The following is a 12,926-nucleotide window of genomic DNA, read 5'->3' on the forward strand; positions in this document are numbered from 1 at the left end:
AATCAAGCTATATGAACCAGGAAAGTTTTCTAAATGAGTTGAGAGTTGTCTTGAAGGAGTGTAGGGAGAGGTCTGAGGGCAAACCTTTTTCCAGTTTGTCAGTGCCGTCTTCTCAAATTCTAAGTATGACCACCAAACTCCTCTTTCCTATGTAAACCACCGTTGGTTAAACTGATCTGTAGCCTTCTCTCCCCAATTCTGACTCAGATCCTAGCAACAAGGTCCCTGAAATCAGTGTCTGTGGCTTCTACTTTAACTCCTTTTGTCATCTGATCATGTGAAATAAACATGGCAAAATGAACCAGAAAAATTTACACACAAAAAGGCAAGGTCAGATTAGAAGATACCCTTAAAACAGGAAAACAGTATCTGATGATCACACAAGCTAATGAAAGTCAATGAATTATCGCAAAGTTATAAAGCTATGGAAGGAGGACAGATTTGGCAAGTATTTTGGAATGACCAGGTGATGAAGCAAAGCAGTGAGGTTTCTAAAAGAGTTCTGGTGTGAAAGATAACCAACTACTAATATTAGACATAAGCTTTGAAAATGAACCTAAAGATAGTATACTGTTTTGAAATAAAAATTTTCTCATTGCTATTCAGTTACCCTGAGTCACAATTCAATTTCATTAAGGGCAAGGACTCTGTTTGTCGTATTCTATGCTATATCACTAGTACGATTGCCTGCTACAGAGAAGCTAGTCCTTAATTGTTTGTTGAATGAATTAACATGTTCAGCCTTCAAATAAAAACTGTACTGAATATAAACTGAGTTTTTAAAAAAAACATCTAAAGATAAGTTAAAAATACTTGCTATAGTAAATCTGAGTTTTAAAAAAAAATTAACAGTGCTCACCAAATGTGATAATATTATAAAAACATGAACTTAGCAATGGCTTTCTTCTATTTAAATCTCTTTTAGGAAGCAGAGCAAGATTTCTGATGCCTGCACAGGAGTATGCCATTTTCAAATACGCAAGAGACAAACAGAATAAATCTAAGATGAACTGCTTGAAATAAAAACTTGCCTTAATGGCCTCAGTTAGGATTGCATCCATCTTGGGACGTGGGGAGGAAGCCATCGGTGTTTGTTTCTGGGCCCTGGCTAGCTGGCTGGCAGAAAGGGTAGCCCAGGAAGGTATTGTTTTTTTCACTTTCTTCTCCTTTTCTTTAGACTGATCTTTCTCACTTTAAAACAAAGAATTGTTATTATGCAAGATAAACTCTTCAGAAAGAAGTATAAAGTCAGAAAGAAGAAAAGACCAGAGAGGGATAAAAATCAATGTTTTAATTCATTTCCACACTGAGGTGATACGTAAAATAAGCAACATTTTACAAAATAAAACATTTTTTAAAAATTGGGTTCTACAAATGAACCAAAAAGGTGTGCTCTCCCAGCTGCACACAGGAGAGAGGAGTCATATAAATCAGCACTAGTATGAAGGGCCAGTACATAAAAGAAATGAGAATTTTAAAATGAATTCTAGTAACAAGTGCAACAGATGCGATTCAGTACAGTGCGAAGAACTCAAGCTCTGAAGTCAGAAAACTTGGGTTTGAGTCTCAGCTCCAACATTTACTAGCTATATGATCTTAGAAAGTGACCTGAGTCTCAATCTCCTCAGCTGTAAAACAGTAATGTAATACCAAATACTTCACAAGGTGCTGCAAGAAATGATGAGATTACGTTTATAAAAAGTTTTGTGAACCATAAAGCATTATACAAATTTTATTCTAAGTAATAACACTCCATGTACCTAAAAGAAAGGGTAGCTGCTAAAAATTCCACGGACCTTACATATACCTGTGAAACTGGGATGAAGGATTCCCTGAGGATTATACCTGGAAAGTATAGTTATTTCTAAGTCATTCTTTTATTTAAAAAGTAATTCCTGTTTTCACCAGTTATGAAAAGAATAGAATGAATGCTACCAGCTGTCCTGCAAAAAAATTTAAATTAAAAAAGAATCACCATCACATTGTACAGATTATCAATAGCAAATTTTGCCTTCAGATTCTCAAAGTCACCCTCCAATTGAATACTTCATCAAATATATACAGAGTTTTAGGTCACTCTAGCAATGTCTTGGTATAGATTAATGCTTTCTAACATAAGCACGTAAAAATAACTCATTCCAGCAAAGAGGGAGGAATAAAGTGAAGAAGAGTCTCTCAGGTCAGGTTTTTACAGTCACGTTCCATTTCTTATTGAAATTATGTCAATGTTTACAATAGGAGACACTCCCACAATGAATTCTAAGCACAAAAACACATGCCAAAGCCAAAAAGAATGAATTTTGCATCCGTCAAACCACTGTTCTGATAACTACTACAAATTCTAATAGGCCATACGACTACATCGTAAGCCTATTCCAAAAGATAATTCCAAAAAAAGTAAATCCAAATAGCATGTATCTAGCATAAATTAAGTTGTATCACTTTAAAAAAATCTGACCTACAGTCCTTTTACATAGTCTTCACTTATAAATAGCAAGAAGGCATAAGTCCTTACTCCTTTTTGGTTTCCTCAGAAGGCTTGTTTTCTTCCTTCTCTTCATTCTCAGGTTGCCCCTTTGGCTGCTCTGTCTCACTAGATGTAGCAGGTGGAGTTTCATTCTCTTGTTCTTCTACAGTGGAGACAGATTCCTCTGAACTTACATCTGGTTCTAAAAAAAAAAAAAAAAAAAAAAATCCGGTGAGTAGAATTGCATCAAGTAAGTACATTAGAGGCTGAGTCAATAAAAGGGTAGAAGTTTATCTCTTTAAACAGATAAGCCAAATGTTGCAATTAACAGTTGTATCCTAAAATGAACAAATGACTATGAGTACAGTTTTTTTCCCCTGCTTTATGTCACTCAAATTGCCTATATAAGGGGTTGCTGATCCAGACCATTAGGTGAGAAAAGGAGAAGGATCAGGAAATTGCACAGAAAGGGAAACTCATTTTACCCCAAATCAAAACTCTTGAGTGTTTTACTCTATAATATTAATGATGAGACTCATAATTAAGAAATTAGCCATTTCATAATTTAACAGGCTAATATTAGTAAGGGAATAAATAATAGAAAATTAATATTTATTTTCCAAGTGAAATGATTCTGGCAAGTGTAGACATATGAGAGCGGGAATACTGAGATCTGCAGTTGCTGGTCTGCATCTTTTCTCAGCAGGTCTCCTTGAGCAGCCACTACAGAACACAGAACCCCAGGAAATGATTAAGCAGAGACTTAAAAGGGCATCAGTGGACAAAACTAGGCAAAAAAAAAAAAAGGATACGCTTGAAGAGTTTAGTCATTTAAATTATGTGAACTCATGACTGGCATAATGAAGACTTTGGGGCCTTCACATAAATAAGAGAATTTTTTAAAATGCCACTTCCTTCTGATTGCCAAACCACATACATACAATGCTAAAGGAATTCTACAAATTAAAATTCTAAACTGTAAGTTTCAGGATAGTCAACTATAATTTGTAAATCATCCTGGATTATGCTCTTCAACCAGACATGCATGTAAGTGAAAAATCCTCCCATATATGCTCAGCAAAAATCAAGGCTCTAGAGTCAGATATATCTGGATTCAAGTTCACACTTTCTAACATTCTAGCTTGATATCTTAGGGCAAGTTCTTTGACATCTCCAAATCTCAGTACCCTTACTTCACAGAGTTATTATGAACATTATACAAAATGCTTTAGGGGAAACCTGTAGGCTAGCACTTGTACTGCTTCCCATCCTCCTCTGGCCTCTTCTACTGCTTCTAGAGCTGTTACGCAAATATTACAGCTAGAACTTCAGTATAACAATGGTATCTGGTGATAGATAACTACAAGATGTATTTTTTTTTATCACGATGTATCTTTTACAGCCCTTCGCCCCAACGATCCGACCTAACTGGCCAACCTGCCTGTGTAAGAACTTACTTTTAGTTAGTCATGTTTACTTATTTTTACATTGCCTTATTCTAAACAAATTGAAAAGCCAAGACCGTTTAGTGAGTTTTACCTTAACAGCAGGGCTACAAATTAAATTTCACGTTATTTTCTCTTAAAGCTTACGGTTTAATAAAGGTTCAATTGCTCAACAGATGATGAGACATTGTTACATATGAGACAATGTTTCCAACTCACAGAACTATTGTGTATGCCTTTTTGGATTTATAAAATTTACAACATGAGTGAAGTCCAATTATTTTCATGTACAAAATACTATAATGGGACAGAGATAAGATAAACAAACACAACTTGTGAAGTGTCTTACCGGTCCTTTATAAATTCTCGCTTGACTTTTCTAATACCTTACACCTGAACACTCTGGTGTATTCTGAAAACTCACGTTATTAGTGACTTAGTGACTTCAACTGGCTGTTAAATGTGGCTCAAGATGGGCCATCAAGTGGCTTATCTCAGTGCTGGAAAAAATAACCTATCCTCAACTCACCAGCAACTATTATTATTTTCTTTTTTTTTTTTTTTTTTGTGGTACGCGGGCCTCTCACTGCTGTGGCCTCTCCCGTTGCGGAGTACAGGCTCCGGAAGTGCAGGCTCAGCGGCCATGGCTCACGGGCCCAGCCGCTCCGGGGCACGAACCTGTGTCCCCTGCATTGGCAGGCGGACTCTCAACCACTGCGCCACCAGGGAAGCCCTATTATTTTATTTTTATTTTTTTTAATATGCTGATTCCCATGTCTCCTCACTGCCTTAGGCCAGAGTACCCCAAATGCTTGTAGTATTCGTCTGAGGATTCTGAGACAAAATCCAGGCTCAGCTGGAGGAAGAGCAGATCCCTAGTGCACCAAGGATAAAGGCATGAAGGGTGCATGTATTATTTTATTCGTAATATATGCTGGTCAGCAAATATTTGGCTCTAACAGCCACGACAGGGACAGCACCACGTGCTCATCCCTGGCAATGAAAAGAAAAGAAAAAGGTCACAAGAGCCAGAAAAGCAGTTCCACTTGAAGAAGTGGTCAGAGGTGCCATAAAGGAACACGAATACTCCAGATTGACGGTTCTACCTTTCTCTTGATTTATTATGTTCCCACCTCTGCCTGGCCAATCTTCTCTCCACCAACACCAAAGTTACAAACCAATGCTTTGATCGCCCATTTGCTCCCTTAAGGCCTCTTGATGATTTCGGGTTGAGCCTTCCGCTGTCCATCTTGAAGGCCCAAGTCCTCCATTCTTCCAGGGTCTTCATCCCCATGACACTGTATGCCCAGAAGCTACTCTTCGACCATTCCTGTTCTCTCCACCCATCTTTCTGTTTTTTAATTCCAAGAACATGAAATTTTCACCTTCTAAAAATCTTTAGAGACAAGATGAAATTCTTTCTTTGCCCACATGGTCTGGAAATGACATACCAACAGGTACCACCTCTCTCTCTAAATGCTCCCCCCAAACACTGAAGCATAAAAAAAGAACAATTCAGTCCAAGGGAATTTATGGGACACTCCCAACTGGAGCAGAAACGTTTGCCTTTTGAAGCCGTTCACCGCTTTACTTTACCTGGCTTTTCTTCCTCCCCTTCCGCGAGCTTGCTCTTGGGAGGAGTTTCCCGGGTAGAATTCACAGCTCGACGAATCGGCATGGTGTTATCTTCTACCTTCTAAGAAAAGAAATGGCCATAATCACACATGCAACAAAATTTCTCTTCTCTCTCTTTCTCAAGGGGCCTAACTGGGTGTCAGAAGATGTAGGAGAATTCTTCAAGTCGACTCCAGGATCTGATGCAAATTACTTTTAACAAGGTTTTTTGAAATGAAATATGATTCTTAAGAAGTACTTTTCAATGTATTTTATTTTAGCTAGAATTTCAAATGGAAGTAAGTAATTATACTTGATTTGGAATAAATTTAGAAGGTTGGAGGTTTTCTCAGGAGTTTGAGGGGAAAGGGAAGATGAAAAGAACTTTGTATCTACTTGATTTGTTCAGATTCACAACCCAGACTCCCCCAAGTAGAGGAAGGAACAGGTACCAAGAAGGACCCAGCAGGGCCTGAAGTCAGGGACTGATCCAAGAGCGAGCTTCAAGAATGTGTCAGCCCCTACCTCACCTAACTTGTCCGCGTGGATCAGCTGAGCTCCTACTATAAGTGGGAGTGCCTTAGGATGGACGAGTTCACCTTGAGACGTATCAGTCGCCATTTAAAATAATTTCTAGGCCCGAGTACAGGTTACACTCTGAAGCCTCTGCTGTTAACCACAAGGATTTTTCCTAATGGTTTCAGCGTGGTGAAGAATCAACCTAAAGCACAGAAAAGACCTGGTGTGAAGATTAACAGAAACAAAACTAAACTAAAACGTCTAAATTTAATATACATCCAAAGGGAAAAAAAATTCACCATAAAACTTATAGTTAAGCGACAGATGACTTGGTCAGTTATCATTCAGAAAGATAAAATCACTATCAAAATATAGACTATGTAAAAGCAGCGACTAAGACAAATGCACAAGCCACAGCAGCTGTTGCACCTTCCACATGAACAAAGGCAACAAGGACAAGAAAGCTCATGAGGAACCTAACCCCACCCCCTCCTGCTAGTATCAGGAACTTAGAAAGAACAGAATAAGGAGACCCAGAAATAGTTTAGTCAATGTTTACTCAAAGATCAGTTTACTAAAGAGAGAGGCTATTGTTGTTACTGTTCTCAAATGGGTCAGGAAACTTAACTGTAACCTTAACTCCACCTCCATCAGAGAAGTAATACAAGGGCAAAAATACTGCTGAAGAACATGACAGTCTGAGAGCCTCCAGACTCAGAAAAGCAAATTCAGACCATCAGCTAGGAGACTAAGTATGCCTCTAAGACCTTATTTGTCATATTTTTAATATTAAGCAAAATCAGCGCAAAAGAACAAAATTAAAGATTTAAAAATAAAACGCAGGTAAATCACTCAAATTTACCTGATCATTAACACCCTCTGCCCCGCCCATCCTCATCCTCAATAACATTTTATAATAAAAACTCTTCCAAAATATAAGAAAATAATCAGTTAGGCGTTTAGATCTTTGTGCTACTGAACATTAATGAAGACTTGGGAAAGAGTAGACTAGTCATTCAGCTTCTACTTTAAGCTCTAACCCTGTCTAGGAATTTAAGAGCTTTCAATTTGTCAGGTAATAGTTTCAAGCTCCAAACATACAGAACGCTTTCACGTTTACAGGGAAAACCATTTTATGGGAACACCAAGATCAATGCCAGACTTGTGAACTATCCGTCAACTGCAATGAAAGGCAGCTGAAAGAATTCAAGATCATATAATATGCTAAAAACTTACTATTCAAGAGTAAATTAGGAATATCCACGAATACTTAAAAATTATTAACTGTTACAAAAACTACTTAAAAAGCTCATATAGCAAGTCACTTCAACAACTATAAAACACAAAAATAAAAAGTTGTTTTCTCATTTGTGAAAAGTTGGGTTTAAGGGCATTATTTAGGTTTGTGAAAGCTAAAAGTCTATCTTGGAATAATTTCAATACATAAACTTGCTCCCTCATCCAACTAGAACTTACATAGTAATGTATTTTCCTTGATTAAAAAAAAAGCAAATCTGATGATACTTTTACATGTAAATACCATACAGAAGTAAAACTTCATGATCAGGTTATTCTTGGTGAAGTGACACTGCTAATAAATTCATCTTTCTTAACCCATGATAATACTAGCTAGGATGAAAATGATACTGTGAAGTCAGCAAAACCTTCAGCAGTCTGTTCGTAGAGGATCTTTAAAAAGTATTTTCCCTGTAAGTAAAATACTAAAAAAAAAAAGTCAAAACCCTTCCAGTCAACTCTATATTTACTAACTGCTCAAAATCGAAACAAACAGGTTTTAGAAAAGGAGTGGGGGTGCAAAGGAAACGACTCTCAACGCCAAGATGACAAAATTGACTGAAATCAGGGCAACAAGTACATGGTCCATAAAGACATTAGACATCATTAACCTGAGGACAAGAATGTTAGTTTAAATTAGGTCAGGTAAGAAGTATGCCCAGGGTGGAATAACTGAGAAATAAGTTGGTTTGCCAATCTTCCTGGCTGCATCCACCAAAAAAACCAGAGCCTGACACTTTCCTGCTTAAAACCTCCCCATTACCACCCCCCCCTTATTTCAGTAATCTCACCCCTTACTATTCCACCCATCACTCTACTCTCGTGACTCCAAACACACAGATCTTCTTTTGGTCCTCAGTGTGTGCTATGCACATGCTCTTCTTTTACACTGCAACATTCTTTTCCTAGACACTTCAATCAGATTTCTGCTCAGTGTCACCCCCTCAGAAAGCCCTCCCATTCTTCTTATTCTTTTTCAGGTTTCTTTATATTGCATTTGTAATAGCATTTAACACCACCTGTAATTCAATATATGTCTATTTACTTTTTTATTATGTGTCTCTTTCAGTGAAATGTAAGCACTACAAGAGCTAGGACTAATTCATCACTGTATTCCCAGCACCTAGAAGAATGCTCAGCACATACTGGGTGCTGGATAAATATTGGGGAAAAAAAGTTGAATGAACAATGACACCTGACAGTACTTATTACTATATTCAGCAAGTGTGAAGAACACTTAAAAAATAAAACTAAATATTTAAAATTTAATATAAATATTAAGAAACGTTTGCCTCAGCTCTGCATTTCCTTAGTAAAGGTCATGAAACTTAAGGCTTCAGTCTATAGCACTTTCTTTATAATACGTTGGTTAATGAGTTATTCCATAAGTTCACTGTTTATCACAGAGCTAACAAAACTATATGAATGGTTAATTCACACTACCTTAACATCACAGGTACCCATTAATTTAACTTTTGTTGCTACATTTCTGAATGATCAGACTTTTAGGCCGCCACACTTGTTTCCTCACAGGAATCTTATCTGGCTGGTTCACTGCTGCATACTTGGTGCCTAAGAAACATACCAGGCACAGAATAGGTGCTTAATAAATATTTATTAAGTGAAAGAACGAATAGACGAAACTTGAATAAGTTTTTCATCTGGGTTCTTATATGTGCCATCTGAGTTTACCTGTGGTTTATGTGGTCTTTCTGTGGTCATCAACCTGTTTGTTTTTTAAATTTAATGTAACATTAACATAACAAAGATTTGCTTTCGTCAAGGGAAGTGCTAAGTTGTTTAAATGCAGGCAATAAAGAAAAGGTTGTAAAAGTAGAAAGTCCGTAATTTCAGAGTTTTAATTTACTTTCTCTACATTGAGAAAGCACTAGAAAAAGAAGTAGTTCAACAATGTATTTCAGTTTACTGATATCCTTGAAAGTACGCATTTTAGGGAAAGTATTATTTCATATTTTACCATAAAATGTACACAAGACATTATACATTATAATATCATTAGCTATGCACTGATTACATCAAATTGTTCTCAATCTAAAGTCTTTACGTTCAGACTTAAAGGGTAATGTCACAAAAAGCATGCGTATAATTAGCTAGCAACTTCTTTTTCACTTTCGTATTTCAATATATCAGTGTCTATATTGGGCACAGATGCTATGGACACTACACGGACCTATTCCTAAGACACGCACAATCTAACTGGCTAAAGAGTTAGGATTTTCATCTATACACGAAGAGTTCAGGACACTTCCGCCAAGTTCTCGCCCTCAATCTTCCAATTAAGCTTAAAAACAAGGCCAAAAATAACCTCTAAAAATGTTACTTCTACTTTGAAACACATTACACTAAACTTCGGGAAAGAGCAGTAAGAATTTTAAAAGCTCTTAACAGTTTTATGCCTATGCCAGATTAAACAAAACTAAACTATCTTCCAAATTAAAACTAGACACGTGTAACTTCACTCTAAGACAAGCCAGCTTTGTCCATAAAGTCCCTGGTAAATTCCTAGCTGTACTTTTAACTAGATTCTCACTTTTCAATGTAACATAAAGTCGGGAAGCATGATAAACAACAGAGAGAAAATGTATACGCGGAAAGGGCGGTAAAGTTCACCTTGGCCGTCCTCTGTGCAGGGGTGAACACTCCCTCAAAGTGGTTAAGTGACTCGTCCTCGGTCACAGACATTGGTCAATTCGGTATCAAAATCTCAAATCTGGGCCTCGCACTTCACCACTCCTGCCTCCAACTCTTTACAAACGCCCCTATTCACACGTTTGACTTTATTAGCTAAAATCACATCACGTAAGGAGCAGTGACTAACAAGCTCTAGGAAAGCCATACGGGAAAACGAAAGCTTAGGCCCGCGTCGCGGCGGCAGCGGCAGCAGCAGCAAAGGCTTTTCAGGGGCGCCAACAGCTGACACCGAGCCCGGACCGCCGAGAGAACCGGTTAGAAAGACCAGGAGAGACAAAGGCGGGGAGCGGCCGGTGCGGCGCCGAGCACAAGGCAGGGGGAGAGCGGAGCCAGGATGAAGGCGGCGAGGCAAAGGGCGGCGAGCTCAGCGGCAGCGGACACCGAGGTGCGCGCTCATTGCAGCTGACAGCTCGGGCTCCCGCTCCGGGATGCGCGCGGGGAGGCCGACGCCGCGACCCGAGCAGCGGCCGTCCGCGCGACGCAAGAGGCAGTGGACCGCGAGTCCCAGCGCTCGGTACACTCACCGCTGGGAGCTCCGTAATGGCGGCGGCGGGGGCGGAGAACCCGGGGGGCGGGTTCGCCACAGCCAGTCACCGCCGCCGGCATCTTTCGAACCGGCTCCGAAAACCGCTGAGAGTGGGGTGAGGGGGAGGGAGGGAGCGGACAGCGGGGCCCACCGCAGGCCTCGGGAGCATGCGCAAGACCTCAGCCAATCGGAGAGGGCGGGAGGACGCTGGCGCAGGCGCGCTGGGACACAGGGCCCTAGATCAGGGAAGAGCTCCCCCACCTCCCCAGCCCAAACAAAACAAGGGCGGGAGCGCGCGCGCGAGAGGGCCCCGGAGGAGGCTTCCAGGAGAGGGGCAGGGGGCTAGGTCGCAGTGGGGGGAGGGGAAGGGGGCGGAGCGGTCGGGGAAGGCAGACAAAAGGCACCACCTCCGGGGACGCGAACGCCCCGCCCCCTCCTCTTGGGGAGCGGCGTCGGCGCCCCGAGCGAGCGGCCTCCGCCACTCGCCCTCGGGGTCCAGCGGGCCCGCACCCACTCCCCACCCGCCTTTTCCGTTCTGAGTTACCTCTGCGCTCCCCGCTTCCTGTCGCCCGCGTCCCGCAAGGATTCTCGGCGCCGCTCCCGCTGCCGCTCGTCGCCTCCGCCGCCGCTGTCCTCCAGGCCCAGCCGCCGAGCTCTGCCGCCCCGCCCCCCTGCCCGCGGCCCCGCGCGCGCGCCCCCCAAGCCGGCCCCGCCCCCGCGCGCGCCGGCGGCCGCACCCCCAGCCCCCGGGAGCGGAGGGAGCGCGCGAGGCTTGCCTCCCCGGTCGGGCGCGCGGGGTCGCGAGAGGGCGCTCCGGGATGTGGGGACGCCCGGGCGGGGTCTGTGCACCTTCCACCCGGCGCTTCCCGGGTGGCGCCCGTTAGTCTGGGTTTTGCGGTTTCGGTTTCCTCGGAAGGGCACTCTTTTCACTTAACCCTTCTCTACTCTGGTTCAGTCCCTGGTTTTGGCGATCCGTCTGCCTTTAGAGGGGTTGGGATTTCCCGCTTCTGAATTTAGCCACAGCACAAGAACTACACTTCTTTGAAGGCGGTTGGAATAATTAGAAACCCAGAGAGCGGAAAATTCAGTTCCTCACGTTCGTTCCCATTAAGTATCCATACAGTACAGGGTAGCGTAATGACTCAGGAAAAGAAGTGTAAAAGTTGATTTTCTAATCAATGAAACGGTCTTCCCTGGCTCCCCAATCTGCATATGCAGGGAAGGTTCTCAACAAGGAAACCGTGGGATTAGAAAACAGGGAATTCCCTTTGGATTGCCATTTTACGTTGGTATCAGCGTACTTCGGCTTGTACGTACTGTTTAAAAATGTAACTTTTCAAAGTCGGCTTGGGAAAATTCTATGTACCTAAAGTAGTAGGTGTTTTGTCGCGGTCAGAGGGGGTTCGGGTAATGATATAGGGAAATAATAAACACTACAATTGCCTTGAGGCTCAGAGCAGTGTGACTAGCATTCAAATGCATGTGCCTGTCATCCCAAAGATTTATTATGAAACCATTTAAGCACTTGCTAGCCCAGTCCTCAGGCTCTGGCATTGCCGATAGCACTTTAACTGTCTCACCAGCTTTCCCAGGCATAGCCATCCACTCCATCAGTTCCAAAGGGAGGTATATAAAAATTTAGCCACCACCACCAAAAATTCCTTACAAGGTGAGTGTTACCATTAATGTCCCGATGGCATTACCAATGCCCTGGCACTCTAATGTCCCATTAAACATGTTCACAAGGTGTTTTGGTCATTTTGTGCCCAAACTTCATCCTGCTCACTTCCTTTCTTATCAACATTTCTACCTTTTGTCTCCTTTTTTAAAGACTCTTCCATTTTTATGTGTTCATATGCTTAAAACGTCCTACCTTTCTTCTTTTTCCCGGAAATGTCTTTAGCCCTATCTCATGCAAGAAGCTGACACAGATAAGGGCAAACTAGATTTCTCCACTCCACAGATTTTTGCTTAAAACACACACACACAACTTATCTGTTGTTTACAACACGTACACCCAAGGAGGGAAAACCCTGAAAACAAAATTCTTTCTCCAGAGTGTGCGCATGGAGGCGCTTGCAAACAACCGCCTCCCAACCATGCACTAAAGCTAACACTCACTGAAGTCTGAAGCTGTTTTTCACTTCCAAAGGGATTTGAAGTTTTTATTGGACATGTATATTGCTTGAGGCATTTTACGTCTGCTAAATGTAACATCTGGTCAGTTTTGCTTTTTTTTTTTTTTTTTTTTTTTGCGGTACTTGGGCCTCTCACTGTTGTGGCCTCTCCCATTGCGGAGCACAGGCTCCGGACACGCAGGCTCAGCGGCCATGGCTCACGGGCCTAG

General features: G+C 41.6%; 1 protein-coding gene across 8 annotated transcripts in view; it reads right to left on the bottom strand.

Annotated features, from left to right (window-relative positions):
• HP1BP3 (heterochromatin protein 1 binding protein 3) overlaps positions 1-10,672 on the bottom strand; it is a gene marked incomplete at both ends in the record, with an annotated part of 33,119 nt that extends 22,447 nt beyond the window's left edge. For 3 of the 8 annotated variants that reach the window (XM_079727279.1, XM_079727276.1, XM_079727275.1), the window contains 4 exons: positions 1,032-1,191; positions 2,516-2,669; positions 5,509-5,608; positions 6,052-6,147. In XM_079727279.1, the coding sequence (XP_079583405.1) occupies positions 1,032-1,191; positions 2,516-2,669; positions 5,509-5,608; positions 6,052-6,147 (510 nt within the window). Of the gene's footprint in view, positions 1-1,031; positions 1,192-2,515; positions 2,670-5,508; positions 5,609-6,051; positions 6,148-9,972; positions 10,099-10,577 lie in introns of those variants that run through there. The other 5 variants (XM_079727281.1, XM_079727280.1, XM_079727282.1 and 2 more) reach the window with 4 other exon arrangements.
• Between the last annotated feature and the right edge of the window lie 2,254 nt (positions 10,673-12,926).

The sequence above is a fragment of the Hyperoodon ampullatus genome (assembly GCF_949752795.1).
Source record: "Hyperoodon ampullatus genome assembly, chromosome: 2".
NCBI classification, from domain to species: domain Eukaryota; kingdom Metazoa; phylum Chordata; class Mammalia; order Artiodactyla; family Ziphiidae; genus Hyperoodon; species Hyperoodon ampullatus.